At 53.9% G+C, this 24,654-nt stretch overlaps 1 protein-coding gene across 5 annotated transcripts in view; it reads left to right on the top strand.

Annotated features, from left to right (window-relative positions):
* Positions 1-24,643, top strand: part of LOC121297872 (glutamine-rich protein 1-like) — a 25,609-nt gene extending 966 nt beyond the window's left edge. Inside the window, exons 1-12 of one of the 5 annotated variants that reach the window (XM_041224454.1) lie at positions 11,470-11,569; positions 12,898-13,183; positions 14,086-14,379; positions 14,859-15,608; positions 17,225-17,390; positions 18,690-18,844; positions 20,151-20,265; positions 21,695-21,703; positions 22,401-22,509; positions 22,750-22,901; positions 23,129-23,219; positions 23,501-24,643. In XM_041224454.1, the coding sequence (XP_041080388.1) occupies positions 11,511-11,569; positions 12,898-13,183; positions 14,086-14,379; positions 14,859-15,608; positions 17,225-17,390; positions 18,690-18,844; positions 20,151-20,265; positions 21,695-21,703; positions 22,401-22,509; positions 22,750-22,901; positions 23,129-23,219; positions 23,501-23,690 (2,376 nt within the window). In that variant the 5' untranslated portion in view covers positions 11,470-11,510 and the 3' untranslated portion in view covers positions 23,691-24,643. Of the gene's footprint in view, positions 1-11,469; positions 11,570-12,897; positions 13,184-14,085; positions 14,380-14,858; positions 15,609-17,218; positions 17,391-18,689; positions 18,845-20,150; positions 20,266-21,694; positions 21,704-22,400; positions 22,510-22,749; positions 22,902-23,128; positions 23,220-23,500 lie in introns of those variants that run through there. The other 4 variants (XM_041224453.1, XM_041224457.1, XM_041224456.1 and 1 more) reach the window with 4 other exon arrangements.
* The last annotated feature ends 11 nt before the right edge of the window (positions 24,644-24,654 follow it).

The raw sequence follows: 24,654 nt of genomic DNA, 5'->3' as shown, positions 1-24,654 counted from the left end.
CGCGCTGCCCTGTGCGCGTGTGATATTGAGCCGCGCTGCCTCAGCCCTGTGCGCGTGTGATATTGAGATGCGCGCCTGCCCTGTGCGCGTGTGATATTGAGCCGCGCTGCCCTGTGCGCGTGTGATATTGAGCCGCGCTGCCCTGTGCGCGTGTGATATTGAGCCGCGCTGCCCTGTGCGCGTGTGATATTGAGCCGCGCTGCCCTGTGCGCGTGTGATATTGAGACGCGCTGCCTCAGCCCTGTGCGCGTGTGATATTGAGCCGCGCTGCCCTGTGCGCGTGTGATATTGAGCCGCGCGCTGCGCTCAGCCCTGTGCGCGTGTGATATTGAGCCGCGCTGCCCTGTGCGCGTGTGATATTGAGCCGCGCTGCCCTGTGCGCGTGTGATATTGAGCAGCGCTGCCCTGTGCGCGTGTGATATTGAGCCGCGCTGCCCTGTGCGCGTGTGATATTGAGCAGCGCTGCCCTGTGCGCGTGTGATATTGAGCGCGTGTGATATTGAGCAGCGCTGTTCTGTGCGCGTGTGATATTGAGCAGCGCTGCTCTGTGCGCGTGTGATATTGAGCAGCGCTGCTCTGTGCGCGTGTGATATTGAGAAGCGCTGCCCTGTGCGCGTGTGATATTGAGCAGCGCTGCTCTGTGCGCGTGTGATATTGAGCCGCGCTGCCCTGTGCGCGTGTGATATTGAGCGCGCGCTGCCCTGTGCGCGTGTGATATTGAGCCGCGCTGCCCTGTGCGCGTGTGATATTGAGCCGCGCGCTGCCCTGTGCGCGTGTGATATTGAGAAGCGCTGCCTGCCCTGTGCGCGTGTGATATTGAGCCGCGCTGCCCTGTGCGCGTGTGATATTGAGCCGCGCTGCCTCAGCCCTGTGCGCGTGTGATATTGAGCCGCGCTGCCCTGTGCGCGTGTGATATTGAGCCGCGCTGCCTCAGCCCTGTGCGCGTGTGATATTGAGACGCGCTGCCCTGTGCGCGTGTGATATTGAGCCGCGCTGCCCTGTGCGCGTGTGATATTGAGACGCGCTGCCCTGTGCGCGTGTGATATTGAGCCGCTGCCTCAGCCCTGTGCGCGAGTGATATTGAGCAGCACTGCCCTGTGCGCGTGTGATATTGAGCCGCTGTGCGCGTGTGATATTGAGCCGAGACGCGCGCGCGCCACACTATAACTCGCGCGTGTGATACACGCGCACACGCTATAACTCGTGCGCGACGTATATTGACACGCCACACTATGCTGCCTCAGCCCTGATATTGAGACGCGCTGCCTCTGCCCTGTGCGCGTGTGATATTGAGCCGCGCTGCCCTGTGCGCGTGTGATATTGAGCAGCGCTGCCCTGTGCGCGTGTGATATTGAGCCGCGCTGCCCTGTGCGCGTGTGATATTGAGCCGCGCTGCCCTGTGCGCGTGTGATATTGAGACGCGCTGCCCTGTGCGCGTGTGATATTGAGCGAGCGCTGCCCTGTGCGCGTGTGATATTGAGACGCGCTGCCCTGTGCGCGTGTGATATTGAGCCGCGCTGCCCTGTGCGCGTGTGATATTGAGCCGCGCTGCCCTGTGCGCGTGTGATATTGAGCCGCGCTGCCCTGTGCGCGTGTGATATTGAGCCGCGCGCTGCCCTGTGCGCGTGTGATATTGAGCCGCGCTGCCCTGTGCGCGTGTGATATTGAGCCGCGCTGCCCTGTGCGCGTGTGATATTGAGCAGCGCTGCCCTGTGCGCGTGTGATATTGAGCCGCGCTGCCCTGTGCGCGTGTGATATTGAGACGCGCTGCCTCAGCCCTGTGCGCGTGTGATATTGAGCCGCGCTGCCCTGTGCGCGTGTGATATTGAGCCGCGCTGCCCTGTGCGCGTGTGATATTGAGCCGCGCTGCCTCAGCCCTGTGCGCGTGTGATATTGAGATGCGCGCTGTGCGCGTGTGATATTGAGACGCGCTGCCCTGTGCGCGTGTGATATTGAGCGCGCGCTGCCCTGTGCGCGTGTGATATTGAGCTGTGCGCGCTGCTGAGCAGCGCTGCCCTGTGCGCGTGTGATATTGAGACGCGCTGCCTCAGCCCTGTGCGCGTGTGATATTGAGCCGCGCTGCCCTGTGCGCGTGTGATATTGAGCCGCGCTGCCTCAGCCCTGTGCGCGTGTGATATTGAGCGCGCGCTGCCCTGTGCGCGTGTGATATTGAGCGCGCGCTGCCCTGTGCGCGTGTGATATTGAGCAGCGCTGCCCTGTGCGCGTGTGATATTGAGCCGCGCTGCCCTGTGCGCGTGTGATATTGAGCCGCGCTGCCTCAGCCCTGTGCGCGTGTGATATTGAGCCGCGCTGCCCTGTGCGCGTGTGATATTGAGACGCGCTGCCTCAGCCCTGTGCGCGTGTGATATTGAGACGCGCGCTGCCCTGTGCGCGTGTGATATTGAGCGCGCGCTGCCCTGTGCGCGTGTGATATTGAGCCGCGCTGCCCTGTGCGCGTGTGATATTGAGCTGCGCTGCCCTGTGCGCGTGTGATATTGAGACGCGCTGCCCTGTGCGCGTGTGATATTGAGCGCGCGCCTGCCCTGTGCGCGTGTGATATTGAGCGCGCCCTGTGCCTCAGCCCTGTGCGCGTGTGATATTGAGCGCGCTGCGTGTGATATTGAGCCGCGCCCTGTGCGCGTGTGATATTGAGCGCGCGCTGCCCTGTGCGCGTGTGATATTGAGCGCGCGCTGCCCTGTGCGCGTGTGATATTGAGCGCGCGCTGCCCTGTGCGCGTGTGATATTGAGCGCGCGCTGCCCTGTGCGCGTGTGATATTGAGCCGCGCTGCCTCAGCCCTGTGCGCGTGTGATATTGAGCCGCGCTGCCCTGTGCGCGTGTGATATTGAGACGCGCTGCCCTGTGCGCGTGTGATATTGAGCCGCGCTGCCTCAGCCCTGTGCGCGTGTGATATTGAGACGCGCTGCCTCAGCCCTGTGCGCGTGTGATATTGAGCCGCGCTGCCCTGTGCGCGTGTGATATTGAGCCGCGCTGCCCTGTGCGCGTGTGATATTGAGCCGCGCTGCCCTGTGCGCGTGTGATATTTGCCCTGTGCGCGCTGCCTCAGCCCTGTGCGCGTGTGATATTGAGCCGCGCTGCCCTGTGCGCGTGTGATATTGAGCCGCGCTGCCCTGTGCGCGTGTGATATTGAGCCGCGCTGCCCTGTGCGCGTGTGATATTGAGCCGCGCTGCCTCAGCCCTGTGCGCGTGTGATATTGAGCGCGCGCTGCCCTGTGCGCGTGTGATATTGAGCGCGCGCTGCCCTGTGCGCGTGTGATATTGAGCCGCGCGCTGCCCTGTGCGCGTGTGATATTGAGACGCGCGCTGCCTCAGCCCTGTGCGCGTGTGATATTGAGCCGCGCTGCCTCAGCCCTGTGCGCGTGTGATATTGAGCGCGCGCTGCCCTGTGCGCGTGTGATATTGAGCGCGCGCTGCCCTGTGCGCGTGTGATATTGAGCGCGCTGCTGCCCTGTGCGCGTGTGATATTGAGCGCGCGCTGCCCTGTGCGCGTGTGATATTGAGACGCGCTGCCCTGTGCGCGTGTGATATTGAGACGCGCTGCCTGCCCTGTGCGCGTGTGATATTGAGACGCGCTGCCTCAGCCCTGTGCGCGTGTGATATTGAGCGTGCTGCCTCAGCCCTGTGCGCGTGTGATATTGAGCAGCGCTGCTGCCCTGTGCGCGTGTGATATTGAGCCTGCGCTGCCCTGTGCGCGTGTGATATTGAGCCGCGCTGCGCTGCCCTGTGCGCGTGTGATATTGAGCCGCGCTGCCCTGTGCGCGTGTGATATTGAGCCGCGCTGCCCTGTGCGCGTGTGATATTGAGCGCGCGCTGCCCTGTGCGCGTGTGATATTGAGCGCGCGCTGCCCTGTGCGCGTGTGATATTGAGCCGCGCTGCCTCAGCCCTGTGCGCGAGTGATATTGAGACGCGCTGCCTGCCCTGTGCGCGTGTGATATTGAGCAGCGCTGCCCTGTGCGCGTGTGATATTGAGCAGCGCGCTGCCCTGTGCGCGTGTGATATTGAGCAGCGCTGCTCAGCCCTGTGCGCGTGTGATATTGAGCAGCGCTGCCCTGTGCGCGTGTGATATTGAGCCGCGCTGCGCTGCCCTGTGCGCGTGTGATATTGAGCCGCGCTGCCCTGTGCGCGTGTGATATTGAGCGCGCGCCGCCCTGTGCGCGTGTGATATTGAGCCGCGCTGCCCTGTGCGCGTGTGATATTGAGCGCGCGCTGCCCTGTGCGCGTGTGATATTGAGACGCGCGCTGCCCTGTGCGCGTGTGATATTGAGACGCGCTGCTCTGTGCGCGTGTGATATTGAGCAGCGCTGCCCTGTGCGCGTGTGATATTGAGCAGCGCTGCCCTGTGCGCGTGTGATATTGAGCGCGCTGCCTGCCCTGTGCGCGTGTGATATTGAGACGCGCTGCCCTGTGCGCGTGTGATATTGAGACGCGCTGCCTCAGCCCTGTGCGCGTGTGATATTGAGCCGCGCTGCCCTGTGCGCGTGTGATATTGAGCGCGCGCTGCCCTGTGCGCGTGTGATATTGAGCAGCGCTGCCCTGTGCGCGTGTGATATTGAGACGCGCTGCCCTGCAGCCTGTGCGCGTGTGATATTGAGACGCGCGCTGCCCTGTGCGCGTGTGATATTGAGCCGCGCTGCCCTGTGCCGCGTGTGATGCCTCAGCGCGCTGCCTCAGCCCTGTGCGCGTGTGATATTGAGCCGCGCTGCTGCCCTGTGCGCGTGTGATATTGAGCAGCGCTGCCTCTGTGCGCGTGTGATATTGAGCTGCGCTGCCCTGTGCGCGTGTGATATTGAGCAGCGCTGCCCTGTGCGCGTGTGATATTGAGCCGCGCTGCCCTGTGCGCGTGTGATATTGAGCCGCGCTGCTCAGCCCTGTGCGCGTGTGATATTGAGCGCGCGCTGCCCTGTGCGCGTGTGATATTGAGCCGCGCTGCCCTGTGCGCGTGTGATATTGAGCAGCGCTGCCTCTGTGCGCGTGTGATATTGAGCCGCGCTGCCCTGTGCGCGTGTGATATTGAGCCGCGCGCTGCCCTGTGCGCGTGTGATATTGAGCGCGCGCTGCCCTGTGCGCGTGTGATATTGAGCAGCGCTGCCCTGTGCGCGTGTGATATTGAGCCGCGCTGCTCTGTGCGCGTGTGATATTGAGCCGCGCTGCCCTGTGCGCGTGTGATATTGAGCGCGCTGCCTGCCCTGTGCGCGTGTGATATTGAGCAGCGCGCTGCCCTGTGCGCGTGTGATATTGAGCCGCGCTGCCCTGTGCGCGTGTGATATTGAGCCGCGCTGCCTCAGCCCTGTGCGCGTGTGATATTGAGCCGCGCTGCCCTGTGCGCGTGTGATATTGAGACGCGCTGCCTCAGCCCTGTGCGCGTGTGATATTGAGCGCGCGCTGCCCTGTGCGCGTGTGATATTGAGCGCGCGCTGCCCTGTGCGCGTGTGATATTGAGACGCGCTGCCTCAGCCCTGTGCGCGTGTGATATTGAGCCGCGCTGCTGCCCTGTGCGCGTGTGATATTGAGCCGCGCTGCCCTGTGCGCGTGTGATATTGAGCGCGCGCTGCCCTGTGCGCGTGTGATATTGAGCCGCGCTGCCCTGTGCGCGTGTGATATTGAGCGCGCCTGCCCTGTGCGCGTGTGATATTGAGCAGCGCTGCCCTGTGCGCGTGTGATATTGAGCAGCGCTGCCCTGTGCGCGTGTGATATTGAGACGCGCTGCCTCAGCCCTGTGCGCGTGTGATATTGAGCCGCGCTGCCCTGTGCGCGTGTGATATTGAGCGCGCGCTGCCCTGTGCGCGTGTGATATTGAGAGCGCGCTGTGCTGAGCAGCGCCCTGTGCGCGTGTGATATTGAGCCGCGCTGCCCTGTGCGCGTGTGATATTGAGCGCGCGCCTGCCCTGTGCGCGTGTGATATTGAGCGCGCGCTGCCCTGTGCGCGTGTGATATTGAGCCGCGCTGCCTCAGCCCTGTGCGCGTGTGATATTGAGCGCGCGCTGCCCTGTGCGCGTGTGATATTGAGCGCGCGCTGCCCTGTGCGCGTGTGATATTGAGCGCGCTGCCTGCCCTGTGCGCGTGTGATATTGAGCCGCGCTGCCCTGTGCGCGTGTGATATTGAGCGCGCTGCTGCCCTGTGCGCGTGTGATATTGAGCGCGCGCTGCCCTGTGCGCGTGTGATATTGAGCGCGCTGCCCTGCGCGTGTGATATTGAGACGCGCGCTGCCCTGTGCGCGTGTGATATTGAGCAGCGCGCTGCCCTGTGCGCGTGTGATATTGAGCAGCGCTGCCCTGTGCGCGTGTGATATTGAGCGCGCGCTGCCCTGTGCGCGTGTGATATTGAGCGCGCGCTGCCCTGTGCGCGTGTGATATTGAGACGCGCTGCCTCAGCCCTGTGCGCGTGTGATATTGAGCCGCGCTGCCCTGTGCGCGTGTGATATTGAGCGCGCTGCCTCTGCCCTGTGCGCGTGTGATATTGAGCCGCGCTGCCCTGTGCGCGTGTGATATTGAGCAGCGCTGCCCTGTGCGCGTGTGATATTGAGCAGCGCTGCCCTGTGCGCGTGTGATATTGAGCCGCGCTGCCCTGTGCGCGTGTGATATTGAGCGCGCGCTGCCCTGTGCGCGTGTGATATTGAGCGCGCGCTGCCCTGTGCGCGTGTGATATTGAGCCGCGCTGCCTCAGCCCTGTGCGCGTGTGATATTGAGCCGCGCTGCCCTGTGCGCGTGTGATATTGAGCGAGCGCTGCCCTGTGCGCGTGTGATATTGAGACGCGCTGCCCCGTGCGCGTGTGATATTGAGCAGCGCTGCCCTGTGCGCGTGTGATATTGAGCAGCGCTGCCCTGTGCGCGTGTGATATTGAGCGCGCTGCCTCAGCCCTGTGCGCGTGTGATATTGAGCCGCGCTGCCCTGTGCGCGTGTGATATTGAGCAGCGCTGCCCTGTGCGCGTGTGATATTGAGCAGCGCTGCCCTGTGCGCGTGTGATATTGAGCGCGCGCTGCCCTGTGCGCGTGTGATATTGAGCGCGCTGCGCTGCCCTGTGCGCGTGTGATATTGAGCCGCGCTGCCCTGTGCGCGTGTGATATTGAGCGCGCGCTGCCCTGTGCGCGTGTGATATTGAGCCGCGCTGCCTCAGCCCTGTGCGCGTGTGATATTGAGCCGCGCTGCCCTGCAGCGCTGCCTGCCCCGTGCGCGTGTGATATTGAGCGCGCTGCCCTGCCCTGTGCGCGTGTGATATTGAGCCGCGCTGCCCTGTGCGCGTGTGATATTGAGCGCGCTGCCTGCCCTGTGCGCGTGTGATATTGAGCCGCGCTGCCCTGTGCGCGTGTGATATTGAGCCGCGCTGCCCTGTGCGCGTGTGATATTGAGCCGCGCTGCCCTGTGCGCGTGTGATATTGAGCGCGCTGCCTGCCCTGTGCGCGTGTGATATTGAGCCGCGCTGCCCTGTGCGCGTGTGATATTGAGCCGCGCTGCCCTGTGCGCGTGTGATATTGAGCGCGCGCTGCCCTGTGCGCGTGTGATATTGAGCGCGCTGCCTCAGCCCTGTGCGCGTGTGATATTGAGCCGCGCTGCCCTGTGCGCGTGTGATATTGAGCGCGCGCTGCCCTGTGCGCGTGTGATATTGAGCGCGCGCTGCCCTGTGCGCGTGTGATATTGAGCCGCGCTGCCCTGTGCGCGTGTGATATTGAGCCGCGCTGCCCTGTGCGCGTGTGATATTGAGCAGCGCTGCCCTGTGCGCGTGTGATATTGAGCCGCGCTGCCCTGTGCGCGTGTGATATTGAGCGCGCGCTGCCCTGTGCGCGTGTGATATTGAGCGCGCGCTGCCCTGTGCGCGTGTGATATTGAGCCGCGCTGCCCTGTGCGCGTGTGATATTGAGCAGCGCTGCTCTGTGCGCGTGTGATATTGAGCGCGCGCTGCCCTGTGCGCGTGTGATATTGAGCCAGCGCTGCCCTGTGCGCGTGTGATATTGAGCCGCGCTGCCTCAGCCCTGTGCGCGTGTGATATTGAGCCGCGCTGCCCTGTGCGCGTGTGATATTGAGACGCGCTGCCTCAGCCCTGTGCGCGTGTGATATTGAGCGCGCGCTGCCCTGTGCGCGTGTGATATTGAGCCGCGCTGCCCTGTGCGCGTGTGATATTGAGACGCGCTGCCTCAGCCCTGTGCGCGTGTGATATTGAGCCGCGCTGCCCTGTGCGCGTGTGATATTGAGCAGCGCTGCTGCGCGTGTGATATTGAGATGCGCTGCCCTGTGCGCGTGTGATATTGAGCCGCGCTGCCTCTGTGCGCGTGTGATATTGAGACGCGCTGCCCTGTGCGCGTGTGATATTGAGCAGCGCTGCTCTGTGCGCGTGTGATATTGAGCCGCGCTGCCCTGTGCGCGTGTGATATTGAGCCGCGCTGCCCTGTGCGCGTGTGATATTGAGGCGCGCTGCCCTGTGCGCGTGTGATATTGAGCCGCGCTGCTCTGTGCGCGTGTGATATTGAGCAGCGCTGCCCTGTGCGCGTGTGATATTGAGCCGCGCTGCCCTGTGCGCGTGTGATATTGAGCCGCGCTGCCCTGTGCGCGTGTGATATTGAGCCGCGCTGCCCTGTGCGCGTGTGATATTGAGCAGCGCTGCCCTGTGCGCGTGTGATATTGAGCGCGCTGCCTCAGCCCTGTGCGCGTGTGATATTGAGCCGCGCTGCCCTGTGCGCGTGTGATATTGAGCCGCGCTGCCTCAGCCCTGTGCGCGTGTGATATTGAGCCGCGCTGCCTCAGCCCTGTGCGCGTGTGATATTGAGCCGCGCTGCCCTGTGCGCGTGTGATATTGAGCCGCGCTGCCCTGTGCGCGTGTGATATTGAGCCGCGCTGCCTCAGCCCTGTGCGCGTGTGATATTGAGCCGCGCTGCCTCAGCCCTGTGCGCGTGTGATATTGAGCCGCGCTGCCCTGTGCGCGTGTGATATTGAGATGCGCTGCCTCAGCCCTGTGCGCGTGTGATATTGAGCCGCGCTGCCTCAGCCCTGTGCGCGTGTGATATTGAGCCGCGCTGCCCTGTGCGCGTGTGATATTGAGCCGCGCTGCCCTGTGCGCGTGTGATATTGAGCCGCGCTGCCTCAGCCCTGTGCGCGTGTGATATTGAGCCGCGCTGCCCCTGTGCGCGTGTGATATTGCCCTGTGCGCGTGTGATTGAGCCGCGCTGCCTCAGCCCTGTGCGCGTGTGATATTGAGCCGCGCTGCGTGTGATATTGAGCCGCGCTGCCCTGTGCGCGTGTGATATTGAGCCGCGCTGCCTCAGCCCTGTGCGCGTGTGATATTGAGCCGCGCTGCCTCAGCCCTGTGCGCGTGTGATATTGAGCCGCGCTGCCTCAGCCCTGTGCGCGTGTGATATTGAGCCGCGCTGCCCTGTGCGCGTGTGATATTGAGATGCGCTGCCCTGTGCGCGTGTGATATTGAGCCGCGCTGCCCTGTGCGCGTGTGATATTGAGCCGCGCTGCCCTGTGCGCGTGTGATATTGAGCCGCGCTGCCTCAGCCCTGTGCGCGTGTGATATTGAGCCGCGCTGCCCTGTGCGCGTGTGATATTGAGCGCGCTGCTCAGCCCTGTGCGCGTGTGATATTGAGCGCGCGCTGCCCTGTGCGCGTGTGATATTGAGCCGCGCGCTGCCCTGTGCGCGTGTGATATTGAGCCGCGCTGCCTCAGCCCTGTGCGCGTGTGATATTGAGACGCGCTGCCTCAGCCCTGTGCGCGTGTGATATTGAGCCGCGCTGCCTGTGCGCGTGTGATATTGAGCCGCGCTGCCCTGTGCGCGTGTGATATTGAGCCGCGCTGCCCTGTGCGCGTGTGATATTGAGATGCTGCCTGTGCGCGTGTGATATTGAGCCGCGCTGCCCTGTGCGCGTGTGATATTGAGACGCGCTGCCTCAGCCCTGTGCGCGTGTGATATTGAGCCGCGCTGCCCTGTGCGCGTGTGATATTGAGCGCGCGCTCAGCCCTGTGCGCGTGTGATATTGAGCCGCGCGTGTGATATTGCGCTGCCTCAGCCCTGTGCGCGTGTGATATTGAGCCGCGCTGCCTCAGCCCTGTGCGCGTGTGATATTGAGCCGCGCTGCCTCAGCCCTGTGCGCGTGTGATATTGAGCGCGCGCTCAGCCCTGTGCGCGTGTGATATTGAGCCGCGCTGCCTCAGCCCTGTGCGCGTGTGATATTGAGCCGCGCTGCCCTGTGCGCGTGTGATATTGAGCCGCGCTGCCTCAGCCCTGTGCGCGTGTGATATTGAGCCGCGCTGCCCTGTGCGCGTGTGATATTGAGACAGCGCTGCCCTGTGCGCGTGTGATATTGAGCCGCGCTGCCTCAGCCCTGTGCACGTGTGATATTGAGACGTTTTAAATGATCAAGGGGTTTCTTTCACAAAGCGTGGCGTGACCGCGCATCGTGAATGAAGCATCCAGACTCCAGAGGGGAGCGCGTTGTAATTGACAGGTCCTGCCTGACGGCAGCATCGCTGAGAGTAATCATGTATTTATTTGTTTATATTTTTTTTTGGACCAGGAAACTGATGGTAACTTTCATTAAATCATGAAATCGTGCCTGTGTGTCTTCTCCTCACCTGTTTCACTAAACAGAGACAAAACAGTATCGCGATGCAGAATTCAGAAGTTGGGATTAGCAATTCTAGATAATAAAAACAAGAATGACCCTGTAGTAAATGCAGTCTCCCTGCCCTTCTGGAGGGTCTTACTGACAGCAGTAAGAAATCACAGAAACGCTGCTAACACCAGGGCTCTTTAAAAACATCCCTATTGATAAGATATTCGCCATTAGGGAAACAGAAATGGGGACTTGAAAAAGAAATCGTCTGCATCAGTGCCAGTGCAGATCCTTGTGGTACTAACACCTGCCTTGAAAAAAAGACACAGTGCGTGTATCAGTTTTGCTGCACTGACAAGAGGAAAAGATTTCTGAAAGTGGAACAGATACTGCTGGGGCTCCCAGCTGCTAAAGAAAGATGCTCAGGTGTTTGGAGCAATTACACTGTCAATGACAAATCATATTCCATCATTATTTAAACTGTAGTTTTCCTGTCACGTTATTTATTTTTATTTATTTTAAATGCCGTAAATGTTGTTAATATTAGCACAGTTCATCAATTATTGTTTTGTTTTCATAAACCAAAATATGTGTGGAGTTATTAGGAACTTGAGTGGGTTAGCAGGGGGCGCGCTTTCCTCGCTCCCGCCGAGGGTCGATAGCCCCGCCCCCTCCTCCTCTCTGAGGCGCCTGCTCGTAGCGTTCGGGGAAAGGGAGCGGAGGAGGAGTCCCATTCCGTCTGTTGCGATCTCAAAGCCTGCCGCTGACAGCCAGGGGAGGCCGTGGACTCGCAGTGCCGGACCAGGCCCAGCTCTTGCGGTCGATTCTTTTGTTTGACGCGACTCGCCCCTGTTATTTTTCTGCATTTTTTTTGTTTTGTTTTTTTTACTGTATTATTATTTTCTCTTGTTTCGTTGGTAACATTTTAAAAAGTAGCCGGCAGATGATGACAATCAGATTTTTTTTTGCTGCTGATAATTTTGTACACAGCGTCGCTGGAAGGTATGTGTTTGTGTTTATTTGCGAGTTAAGGATGATTTTAACCCTGACATGTCAACGAAGTGGTAACTGCTCGTGACGTTTTTATTTGCATATTATTATAAATGCAACGATGTACCGGCAGTGCAACATATTCCCTGCGTTTAATATATTATAAATGCGTAGTACAGCAGGTGCTGCGGTGTGTAGTGTGGATTTAAATCGGGGCTGGTTGTGCAGTGCATTATTAAAACCAGGAAACGCTATTCATTTTCATTATACGTGAATGCAGAAGTCTGGGCGCACGCAATAGCGCCATGGCAAATACTACGGGTGGGGAAGCGGAAAACACGGCCGCTTTGAACCAGCCAGCAGGTGTGACTTTAACACGCACGGGTTTGAATGGAAATTTAGCTACAAGTAACTTGTTATATAACGGTGAAATAAAACCGTGCCGTGTTAATGTGCTGTCATGGCCAACGCAATGACTTGCCTGTGCTTTATTGTTAGTTTCAAAGGGGACAACAGAGTTTCAGGTGTAATCAAGAGTCAGTGGCATAGATGCCAGACTCATTGCACAGCAGTTTCATTCCAGGTTTTACTGTGGGCTTCATAAGAAACGCCTGGCCCTGGTACCTGTGCACAGTGGCTCTTAGAGGAAGCACGTGGCAACACTGTTACAAGATGCTGTGAAACAGCTTGTTCATCCAGCCCTGCTGTAGGGTCAGTCGGATTTGAAAATAAAACTACGTAGACATGCACTGTGTGTGTGGGACTGGGATAAACTACATAGACATGCACTGTGTGTGTGGGACTGGGATAAACTACATAGACATGCACTGTGTGTGTGTGTGACTGGGTTAAACTACATAGATATGCACTGTGTGTGTGTGTGTGACTGGGTTAAACTACATAGATATGCACTGTGTGTGTGTGTGACTGGGTTAAACTACATAGACACGCACTGTATGTGACTGGGGTAAAGCAAGGTGACCCTGTCCTCTCTTGCACTTGCACACTTTCATCCACTTTCATGTACTCAGTCACACTGAGACACACTTGCTGTCACCCCCTGTGTACTGCCATTTATTTGGGGTGGTGGTGTATGAAATAGTGGCGACACCATGAATGACCTGTGTGAAAAGTTCAAACACCCCCCCCCCCCAATCTCTCTTTCTCGCGCTTTGTCTCTAACGTGAAACTACTAGAAATCTACTTTAAAAAAAAAACAAACAAACAAACAAACACACCCCAATCACCATCTCTGTCTCTCCTAATGGAAAACTACAAGCGCTTTGACTTGTGCATCTCGTCGGTCACTCACTCCTCCTCCTCCTCCTCTTTCTCTGCAGGTCCCGTGTTCTTTCCCCCCGAAGCGCAGTGTTTTTTGCAATGAATAACTCCCTGGAAAACACCATCTCGTTCGAGGAGTACGTGCGTCTGAAGGCCCGCAGCGTGCCGCAGCACCGCATGAAGGAGTTCCTGGAGTCGCTGGCCAGCAAGGGTCCCGAGGCACTGCAGGAGTTCCAGCCTACAACCACCTCCGCTGCCACTACCATGGTCTACCAGCAGGGGGCCAACTGCATCTACACAGACAGCACCGAGGTGGCAGGGTCGCTGCTGGAGCTGGCATGCCCGGTAAGCAGGGAGGGGAGGGCTAGACCAGGGTTATAGATCCAGGGATGCAAATAAAACTCCTGTGTTGATATCATAGGTGTGAATGGTCTCTTAGTGATCCTTTTGCTGTGTATAGACAAATAATTTTATTATAGAGCTGTGCATGTTGTTGTAGAGCTGTGTATTTTATTATAGAGCTGTGCATGTTATATTCTTCTGCTCAGCTGACCCAGAATACTCTTAGTAGCAGTACTCTGTTTGAAGGGATGGAAATAACACTCCTATTCCATAGCTGTGTCACCCATTCCAGATTTTAATAACAGCTTGATTAGCCACAGTGTATAGGTGTGTCTTAATGAACTCCTTGTAAACCAAGGATGGATCAAACTGCTATGCAATGGGAGTCCTATTTCCAATCCTTGCACACTAGGGTTATAGACCATGGTTTAGTTCTAGGGGTGTTTTGAATTTGAAATGTTTTGTAACTTTTCCTAAACGTTTAACCCGTCGTTCGCCTTCGTGTTTACGTAGTACTGTCGGCACCTCTTTATCAGTTATAAAAATGTCCTAGAGAAATAGTACAATATTTTACAGAGTGTCTGGTCCCGGATGTCTTCAGGCATTTTTGCTCTCCGTAAACTCTTCTGGGAATGTGTGAACAAAACAAAAATTTACTTTTTTTCTTACTTTAATGTTGGGTAATACTATGTAAAATTTATGTAGAAAAATCAGTCCAAAAAAAAAGGATTTATTTTACTTAGTACAAAAATAAAGATGTACTTTAACTTTTTTTTTTACTTTAAGGTGAGGTTAGAATAGTGTTCCACTCCCACCTGCAATGTTGGCAAAAAAAAAAAAAAAACAGTAATCCCAGAATGACAGATATTCTAATATATCCTCTCCCCTCCTCCCTGTCTCTCCAGGTGCAGGTCCAGGTACAGCAGTCCCCTCAGCAGCAGGTAAATGCCTCCCAGCTCTCCCCCCAGCACCAGACCTCTGAGCAGCAGCAGCAGCAGCAGCAGCAGCAGATCCAGGTGCAGGTGCAGATCCAGGGGCAGCAGGGGGTGAACCAGGCCCTGCAGAACAGCAGCCCCACTCAGCAGCAGCAGCAGCAGCTCCTGTCCAACTCCCAGCTCCAAGCCGTCGCTGCCGCAGCCCAGCAGCTCTCAGTGCAGCACGGGGAGATCACAGAGGAGCAGCTGCAGCAGCACCAGCAGGTGTCTTTATTGTTATGATATTTATTCGTATTGATTAGTGGATACCGATGCGTGATGGCAGTTTTGCTATGATGAAATGCGAGATGAGTTCATTCACAGCAGATTTGTTCAGAATCCTGGCACCTGGTCGTTTCTGTAATATACCTGAACAAAGAGTTCTGAATTCCAGAACTGGGTGCAGGTCTAGCGTGATCTATGTTATTCATACCATATTACTGTAAAAAATATATAGCACAGGAATAATTGAAACCTGGTAAACTAGCATAAAGGAAGGCCGTTCTTCTGTGATGTGTGTTATTTATTTCAGGCATCATTTATGCATCGGTTTCCCTTGCATGATATCTGTTTGATGCAATCCTTTATAAATTCTGTTATGAAACCAAAAACGAGCATGGTCATTTCTCGGGGGGCAAATAATTTTGAAGCGGTGTTTGCTGGAATGTTGAAATCCCTGTGTCCTCCCTCTCCTCCACACACAGATCCAAGCTCAGCTGGTAGCAGCAGCGGCGGGGAGTGGACAGCAGATCCAGATCCAAACAGTTGGGGCGCTGTCTCCCCAGCAGCAGCAGCAGCACTCTCCGAGGGACGGGGAGAGGAGGGGGAGCTCTGGGGGAGTCTTGCAGCCGGCTAAGAAGCGCAAAGTGGACATGCCCATCACGGTGTCCTACGCCATCTCGGGCCAGCCTGTGACCACAGTGCTCGCCATCCCACAGGGCCAGCAGCAGAGCTACCTGTCCCTACGACCGGACCTGCTGACGGTGGACAGCGGCCACCTGTACAGCGCCACCGGCACCATCACTAGCCCCACCGGAGAGACCTGGACCATCCCTGTGTACTCGGCCCAGGCCAGGGGGGACCTGCAGCAGCAGAACATCACCCACATCGCCATCCCACAGGAGGCCTACGGGGCTGTGCACGTGGCAGGCTCGCCCACGGCCATCAAGCTGGAGGAGGACAAGGACAAGATGGGCGGGGTGGGGGTGGTTTCAGGAAAGGGCATGGGCTCCTCGCAGGTGGTGTCCACGTCGGCCCACGACGAGGTGGTGCAGACGCTCTTCCCGGCACAGTTCATGAACGGCAATATCCACATTCCGGTAGCTGTGCAGGCCGTGGCGGGGGCTTATCCCAACGCCACGCAGTCCGTCCACATATGGGACCCGCAGCAGCAGCAGCAGCAGCAGCAGCAGCAGCAGGCTGGGTCTGCACAAGAGCAGCAGCACCAGCTACAGGTACAGCTCCCTCGGTCTCGTTCTGCGCTTGTGGGGTTTGTTGCAGTGGGCGCTCAGTCAGACCCTCCATATCGAAACGCTCGTGGGAATTCTGAGGTAAAGCTGGGGACAAGTCAAGCAGACAAACGTTTCACATCACTTGGTTTTAACTTGGTTTTAACATGTTTTGTGGGTGATGGGTTTTTAGTTTGTCGTTTTGTGTTTTCACGTGTTTTTCTTTGTAAACGCGAGAATCGTATTGGATGCGACGAGGGGGCTTGCAGGGTTATTATAACATTGCATATAAAAAAGAAAAACATGAGAGCAGCTTATGTTGGAGTTTGAAAAGTACTAAATAAATAACACATTTACAGTGGAGAGGTGAGTGGATGGCTCTGATTCCAAGGTGAATGGATTGCTATGTCTGAATAGGTCAAAGTCCCCTCTTCAGATTGTTGGTACACTTCGGTAGTTTTTAGATGTTCTGTGGTGGTGCAACAATTAATCGAAGCATCGATTTATTAATCATCTGTCCTCAAATTTCCTGAGCTTTGATTTACATGTTGATGAATCGATATATCAAATTAGAACCCAGTTTGAAGTCTCATGTTGCCGGTTTGCTTTAAAACCTTGAGTGCACTTCTTTTAGTGCTATTACGGTAGATGAACAACGTGGGCACGTTGCTAGGATACGCACTTTAGACCTCTGAGAGTCTCGTTGGATGCTCCCTGTGTAAAATGAGTGGACTTGCTTCACTGGTGAAGCATTTCAAAAGAATGCCAGAATCGGCAGTGTTCAGATTTCAATGTAGGTTGTGCCTTATTGTTTAACTATTAAGCACAGCAGGTTAAAATAAAAAACAAATGCGTGTTCTTTATTTTGAAAAGTAAATGTCAGTGCATCAGTTGTCATTGATAAATGCCTCTGTGATAATCGAATGAGAATTTGGTTGCCCATTGCACCGCTAGTGCTCTGCTGTAAGAGGGAATGTGTTTTTATGAGTGCTCTGTTTCTCAAGGGCAACGGTTACCCTCGCGTTGTCACACCCCCAGAATACTTTTCATCGTGATGTCAGTATTGAAAGTGGAACCATTTCTATCTGGGAAAATGTTTCTGTGATCTGCGGTTTGGTTACACAGGAGTGTGTGCGCATCATTGCTGATGCAGAGTTGAACTGCTGGTTCTGCTGCATGTGTAAAAGATTTTAATGAGCAGTTAGTTTTCATTGTCATGCCAGTAGTGGTTGTTCAAGCACTGTGGAAACTACTTTTATTTGAAAGAGGGGGAGATTGTTAATATTCTCTCAGTGTTCATTGGCTAAACCGCAGCCACTTCACCCAGTGCAGGTTTTAGTACCAGCTCCATTAGCTGCAGTGTATAGGTAACAAGCTCATGAACATCTTCTTAAACTTACAAAACCAGGAATGGATCAAACAGCTATGCAGTGGGTCTTGCTTCCATCCCTGGAGTGCATGACATGTTTGGGATGGGGTTCAAATTAAGGGTTTGGTTGGGCAGGCACTTAATTTTAATGTTTTTGATGTTTTCACATTGTTTTTCCCTCCCCCCCCCCCCCCCCTCTCTCTCTCTCTCTCTCTCTCTCTCTCTACACCCCCCCGTTCCTCCCCGGGTGCAGACGGTGCAGGTTGCGGAGGTTGACTCCCAAGCCCAGGCGCCCCCAGAGCTGCTGCTCCCCAACTCCTTAAAGCCGGAGGAGGGGCTGGACGTGTGGAAGAACTGGGCCCAGGCCAAGAACTGCAACCTGGAGAAGGAGTCTCAGATGAAGCTGGCTCCCATCGGCAGTGAGTATCTCTGTGAGGCACCCGGGTCACTCCTGAAGGCATGGTCTGTGAGGCAGGCGGTCACTCCTGTAGGCATGGTCTGTGAGGGTCTCGGTCACTCCTGTAGGCATGGTCTGTGAGGGTCTCTGTCACTCCTGTAGGCATGGTCTGTGAGGGTCTCGGTCGCTCCTGTAGGCATGGTCTGTGAGGGTCTCCGTCACTCCTGGAGGCATGGTCTGTGAGGGTCTCGGTCACTCCTGGAGGCATGGTCAGGGAGGGTATTTGTCACTCCTGTAGGTATGGTCTGAGAGGGTTTTCGTCACTCCTGGAGGCATGGTCTGTGAGGGTCTCGGTCACTCCTGGAGGCATGGTCTGTGAGGGTCTCGGTCACTCCTGTAGGCATGGTCTGAGAGGGTCTCGGTCACTCCTGGAGGCATGGTCTGTGAGGGTCTCCGTCACTCCTATAGGTATGGTCTGTGAGGGTCTCGGTCACTCCTGGAGGCATGGTCTGTGAGGGTCTCGGTCACTCCTGGAGGCATGGTCTGTGAGGGTCTCGGTCACTCCTGTAGGCATGGTCTGTGAGGGTCTCGGTCACTCCTGTAGGCATGTCTGAGAGGGTCTCGGTCACTCCTGTAGGCATGGTCTGAGAGGGTCTCGGTCACTCCTGGAGGCATGGTCTGAGAGGGTCTCGGTCACTCCTGGAGGTATGGTCTGGGAGGGTGTTCGTCACTCCTGGAGGCATGGTCTGTGAGGATCTCCGTCACTCCTGGAGGCATGGTCTGTGAGGGTCTCGGTCACTCCTGTAGGCATGGTCTGAGAGGGTCTCGGTCACTCCTGTAGGCATGGTCTGAGAGGCTCGCAGTCACTCCTGTAGGCATGGTCTGTGAGGGTCTCGGTCACTCCTGTAGGCATGGTCTGTGAGGGTCTCGGTCACTCCTGGAGGCATGGTCTGTGAGGATCTCCGTCACTCCTGGAAGCATGCTCTGTGAGGGTCTCGGTCACTCCTGTAGGCTTGGTCTGTGAGGGTCTCCGTCACTCCCGGAGGCACATATTTTTTGCTTCACTCCAGGTGAGAGCGGCCAGTAAGCTTGTATCGTACAGCACTCTAAATTATATTATCTATCTATCGAGATTGTAATATATATAAATTAGGTAGCAGACACTGATTATAATGCGATACAGCCATCTGAAATGTCATTGTGAGTTTGCATCAGATATGGAAAGGATACTGCATTAAGATTAGCTGTGCTGTTTGAACTGCCCTTGTTTTCGGAGGTCAGGGCTGTGAAGTGACCCCCCTGTGATACCTCTGTGTTCCAGGACGCCAGCCCCTGCGCTTCCAGGAGGATCTGATCTCATCAGCGGTGGCCGAGCTGAACTTCGGGCTCTGTCTGATGACACGGGAGGCTCGCAATCTGGAGGGAGAGCCCTTCGAGTCGGATGTGATGTACTACGTCTTCCTTTGCATACAGAAGGTGGGAGACTAAACGCAGGCATTGCTCTAGCATGGCTCCGGGGTTCCAGCACAGCGTCTACACCAAGATGAGATGTGCTGGAATCTTGTCAGATCCTTGCCAGCGATTGGTTTCTCGAACGTGATTTGAGTGCGTTCTGTGTGGATGTCATTTATTGTTATAAGAGATGCCATCCTGTGCAGTTTATGTGAGAGCACTGTGAGAGCAAAGCAGCACAATGATTTCTGCTGTAGACAGTTTATTAGCTAAAGACCAATCATAAAACCAAAAATATATCTTCAACTGTCATTAATAAAGTGTATTTGTGTTTTTTGTTTTGCTTATACATATATTAGTAGATGCTGGTTATTAGCAACACTGATAAAAACAACTTTCAGTTATTAACAACATTTTCATGGGAACCAATCTAATAGACTTTGGTGTTGATGGTTTTTGGATATTGGCAACTGTCTGACAATGACAACTTTTTTTTTTTTACAATTTCTATGGCTGCGGCACCCACACGAATATATAGCACGCATCACAGTATCTATTGATGTGTCAGTTTCATAACGCAGCCCTACATTTATTGAGTGTGATTGTTGTCTGTCATCGTGGCTTCAAAACGTGGAGACCTTTCTATAGCCGGTGAAGTTCGGATTGTGAAGGCCCTGCGTGAACCCGGTGCTAAACGAGTACGGCTAGCAGAAAAGTTTGGCATCTCAAAATCTGTTGTTTCCTGTATATGGAAATTTGCTATGAAGCTGCACGGAAAACTGAGAGTGATTTACAGCTGGAGGTGAGGAATCATAAAAAACAAACGACACTGGACAACTACTTCTTTTAAGATGGTGCTTCTGTATTAAATTTAAGTCCTGTATAGCAAGCCTGTCTGCTGTTTAAGGATATTGCTAGCATGTTGCTGTAGTACTGTGTGTACAATTCAGCACTGGGTAGATGTTGTTTTACACACTCATGCAGTATTAGTAAACAGTTGTTTGTTCTGGTAGTTGCTGTTTTTCGTGTTTATTTTCTAACACTGTAATGAACCAAGACGTGTGTTTCAGTGCGCTGTTTCTACAACTAGTATGCGTTGTTTTTCCATGTACATGCACTTGAGTGTGGCTTTTCACTTAATAACAATGTGTGGTTAATAACAACTTTTTGCTGGGAACTGGGAGGTTGCTAATAAGCGGCATTTACTCTGTGTGTGTGTGTGCTCTTTACAGAGGGTGATAAGATTTTGGCAAATCCTTCAAAGTGATTGTCTGGTTTCTCATAAGTAAGTTACAATGTGATGAATCTTGTTTTCCTGTCTGTGTTGCAGTACTTGTTTGAGAACGGCAGGGTGGACGATATCTTCTCAGATCCGTACTACTCCAAGTTCTCCCAGTGGCTACACGAGGTACTGAAGGACTGGCAGCCCCGCATTCACCCACTCGGTAAGTCAGCAACAGCACTAGAGGATGCGTGGGACCAAATATATCTGAACCTTCTTCACTGAGTACAATGCTCCCTTTTGATTTCATGATTAGATCATTCACAGTACATTGTGCAAGTACGAGACTCTTACATTACACTAATTCACTGTTTACAACATTGTTGAGTTGATGACACGTTGCTGGCCAGCTGTTTGTGAACGCCAGTCTGTTCTGCAGGGTTGTCTCAACCAGCCTCCCAACACTCCCCAGCACTGTCCACTCTCCCTTTCAATAAGAACAGGACCAGCAAAGCGCAATAGATCTGAAGAGCCGGCTTTCTGACGCCGTGGTCCTGTTCACTTGCCTCTCTCGAATGTGCTAATAAGGGGGTGGGGTCTCAGTCTGGTCAGCGATTATGTTTTTTCTTTCCTGTGCAACTAGATGCTTGGTGTTCTGTGACCAGCACATACACGTCATTAATATATATTGTAGTGTGTTTTTTTCATTGCAGTATTGTTAATATATCTATCTATGAATCGTGTATTGTGTCCTGCCATTCTGTGCTTTGACTTCTAATCAATATCTAGACATTTTAATGTCATTCAAAATTATATGTTTATACATTGTCTGTAGCCACAGATTCCTAAAGTTTTTGAGCTTGCCATTAGTCTACTATACCAATGGCTCACAGTGTGACAGAGTGGCCCTGCAGCTAATGTTGGTACAATTTCTATAACCAGTACAAGGTGGTGAAGTGCATACCTACCGAGCCCGCTACAGAGCCCTGAGCCAGGCTACACAAACCAGCACACTCTGTTTTAAAAGCAGTGATTCCAGGAGCCTGCTGTGCATTCCCATTGTAATCGAGGTCTCGATGTCCACTCCCAGTAAACGTATCTATTTTAAAACCCTGGGTACTGCACGAGGTTAATGAAATGTGTTTTCAAACCATGTGTTCGGATAGTCCTGCAGTTCCACCCCTTTTAAAGGCTTGTTTGTTCCCCTGTTTTGACCGACATGCTTTGACCCAGAAGACTCTGCTTGGGTGAAATGACATGGCAAGTGTAACTTCCTGAGAGAAAGGCGTGAAACCTGAGAACTTTCTTTAACTTATCGTAGCACCAGATACCTTGTTTTACATGACAAATACATGCATGTGTTTTTAGTCCTGCTCTGCGCACACTGAGCCTTGTGTAGTGAATGTAAGATTGGTGGAGTCACTTTGGCTACAGTGCAGTCCTTTTATAAGGGTGGCCTGGCCGCTGCAGTAACCCCAGGTAGATGGCTCTGGGATTGGATCCAGTGTTGTCTTGACTGCCCAGTTTGATTCAATCTGACCCTAATCCGACTGTCTCCCCGCTCCTCTTCTCCACGCTCTTTGGCTGTGTTGACCTCAAAATGCCGCCCTGCTGCCGGCTCCCTGCTGCTCAAACTGGACGTTCTAAAACAGTATGGCAAGGTTTGTTTGGTTTTGATTCTGTTGTGTTTTATTTTTTTTATGTGATTTTCAGTCAATACTGTAACTTTTGGCATGGGTTCACCTGCTGATGTGTTGGCGTCAGGGTCTGAAGGGATCGCGTAGAGAGTTATAAGATGCCACACGTGTGAAAATTAGCGAGGTGACTGCAGTGTGTGTTCTTAACCGCCACGGAGCACCATGCACGCCACCTTCTGTCATGCAAGATCTGAGCCCAGAGCTCATGCCTTCAAGATGTTAACGTGTTCTCCAAGTGCTGAACACTTAGGATTGTGTCCTAAATGCTTAACAATCATCAGAAATATACAGACCGAATATAGGCTGTGCAAACAGTGAGTGTCCGGCGCTGGATAATTCATTTCATTCTATGGAATGTTGCACACAAATGAGAGATATGCTGCAGTAATGTATACAAAAATGGTTCGGTTGCCAACGTGTGTTAAAGTACAGGAAATTCATCTTAGCGCGCGAATGCAGAGTGGGATTAGAGTAACTAAATTAAAATAAATGCATATATCTAAACAGCTGCCCCTCTGTCTGTCTGTGTGTGTGTGTGTGTGTGTGTGTGTGTGTGTGTGTGTGTGTGTGTGTGTGTGTGTGTGTGTGTGTGTGTGTGTGTGTGTGTGTGTGTGTGTGTGTCTGTGTCTGTGTTGTGACTCTCTCTCTCTCTCTGTCTCAGGTTACATGATCCCCAGTCACGTGACAGAGGAGATGCTGTGGGAGTGTAAACAGCTGGGTGCTCACTCCCCTGCCACGCTGCTCACCACACTCATGTTCTTCAACACAAAGTGAGTTCCCTCTTACCCTATAGGGGCATCCCAGGGATGGCAATAAGACTCCTATTGCCCAGCAGTTTCACTCATTCCAGGTTGTAATACAAGACTTCAGGTCTTTTTTCAGTGTCTTTCAGTATTTCTAAAGCCAGCACTATTGAGTGTTTTAATAGTTACGAAGGATAGTTATGACAGATTTTGGTCCTGCCTGTGCACTGCAGTCTGGAGTAACAGCCCCCCCTGTGTCCTGTGCAGGTACTTCCTGTTGAAGACAGTAGATCAGCACATGAAGGTGGCTTTCTCCAAGGTGCTGCGGCACACCAAGAAGAACCCCTCCAACCCCAAGGACAAGAGCACCAGCATCCGCTACCTCAAGGGGGCGGGTATGCACCACGTCGGGCAGAAAGGTCAGCCCCCCTCTCTGTCTCTCTTCTAACTCTAGGCACCATGCACCACGTTGAGCTGGGTGTCTGTAGTAGTCACAGACAGATCAATGCACTCTTCTCCTTTCTCTCTCTCTGTTCTTCTGTATTGATTGTTAGCACACAGGTGGAAATGTGATTAGTGCATTAGGTATGTTTGTGATTGGAGTTGCGTGACTCTCTCTCTCTCTCTCCCTCTCTCTCTCTCTCAGTGACGGATGACATGTATGCAGAGCAGGCAGAAAACCCAGAGAACCCGCTGCGTTGCCCAATCAAACTCTATGACTTCTACCTCTTCAAATGGTGAGTGCTCTGTCCAGCCAGCAGGGGGCACTGGCTCCACACCCGCTGTCCTAGGGCTGTCAGCCCCTGCCCCTGTCAGACTGAGGGAGCTTGTTCTGTACAAGTACTATTACTGCAGTGCACCCCGACAGTTTGTTCATTCACAAACTTGGCTAATTCAAAGGTTTCTGTCATAGTTGTTGACATGATGGACTGGAGTTGAATTTGACTTTTTAGTACCAAGTTTAATTGTTTTGTGTCTGTTTTTCTTTTTTTAATAAACCCCCTTCTCTCTCTCTCAGTCCGCAGAGTGTGAAGGGGCGCAATGACACGTTCTACTTGACCCCTGAACCCGTGGTGGCGCCCAACAGCCCGATCTGGTACTCGACGCAGCCAATCAGCAAAGAGCAGCTGGAACACATGCTGACACGCATCCTCATGGTGCGGGAAATCCAGGAGGCCATTGCCATGGCGACGGGGAGCCTGCACTAGGGGGAGGGGTCTGTCTCCACACCCCGCCCCTTTCCCATTGCTCAGCCAACACCCCAAACTCCTCCTCCTTCTCTCACTGCCAAAACAACGACAAACCCACAGACTCCAGTACGAGCGAGCGAGACACACAGTGAAGAAGAAAGTTGCCTAGCTTTTCAGTTCTTTTTTTCTTTTTGAAGTCGTGTATTTCTTTTAAGAGGGGTGAGTGAGAGCCCCTTCCAGGCTTCTTATATTTAAAAACAAACAAAAAATACCCAAGGTGCATCTTATAGAATAATGAAGGGGCTGCCTGCCAGTAGCTGTTTATAATAATCATACGAAAGGGCCAGCAGTGTCTTTCTCTTCTTTTTTTTAATAAAAGGGGTTGTTGGTCTGGTATAACTTTATACAACATAAAGAAACCCATGCAAACAAGGCCCCTGGCTGTGCTGTGGGGATCACCTCCTTGAACACACACGAGGGAGGGAGGGGAAGAGATATTCAATATACAGAGAAATATTACAGAAAGCAAGCCACCACCCTCCTATTAGCAGGCTGTATAGTCTGGACGAGACGCACTGCAAAGGAAAACAGAGAGAGATGGACGATACTATGGGAGAAAAAAACACACACAGTACCTTTTAAAGGAAGTGGTATTGAACGAAGGAGTGACGTGATGGAGTCACAGAGGAACCTTTATCAGTGGCTGTCAGGAACATTTCCAAACTTATCAGCCAGAAGAGGGAAAGCAGCTTTTCTGTTTTTGTTTTTTTAAAGATGTGTGTTTTGGATTCTTTTTTTTAATTTTTATTAAGATTGAAGACGATTCCCCCCCTCGCCCCCTCACCCCCCACTCCCTCTGAACACGTGAACTTTACCAGCCAGCCAAGGAAAGTGGACTCCACGCTGTTGGGTTGTGAGAGCTGCATTGTATCATACACGCCTGTATTATATATGATAAAATTAAGAGACCACTCTTGTTTTT

This window comes from Polyodon spathula, chromosome 23 (genome assembly GCF_017654505.1).
Source record: "Polyodon spathula isolate WHYD16114869_AA chromosome 23, ASM1765450v1, whole genome shotgun sequence".
NCBI lineage: Eukaryota > Metazoa > Chordata > Actinopteri > Acipenseriformes > Polyodontidae > Polyodon > Polyodon spathula.
The sequence above is the reverse complement of the archived record's forward strand: the minus strand, read 5'-3'. Positions and strand labels throughout refer to the sequence as shown.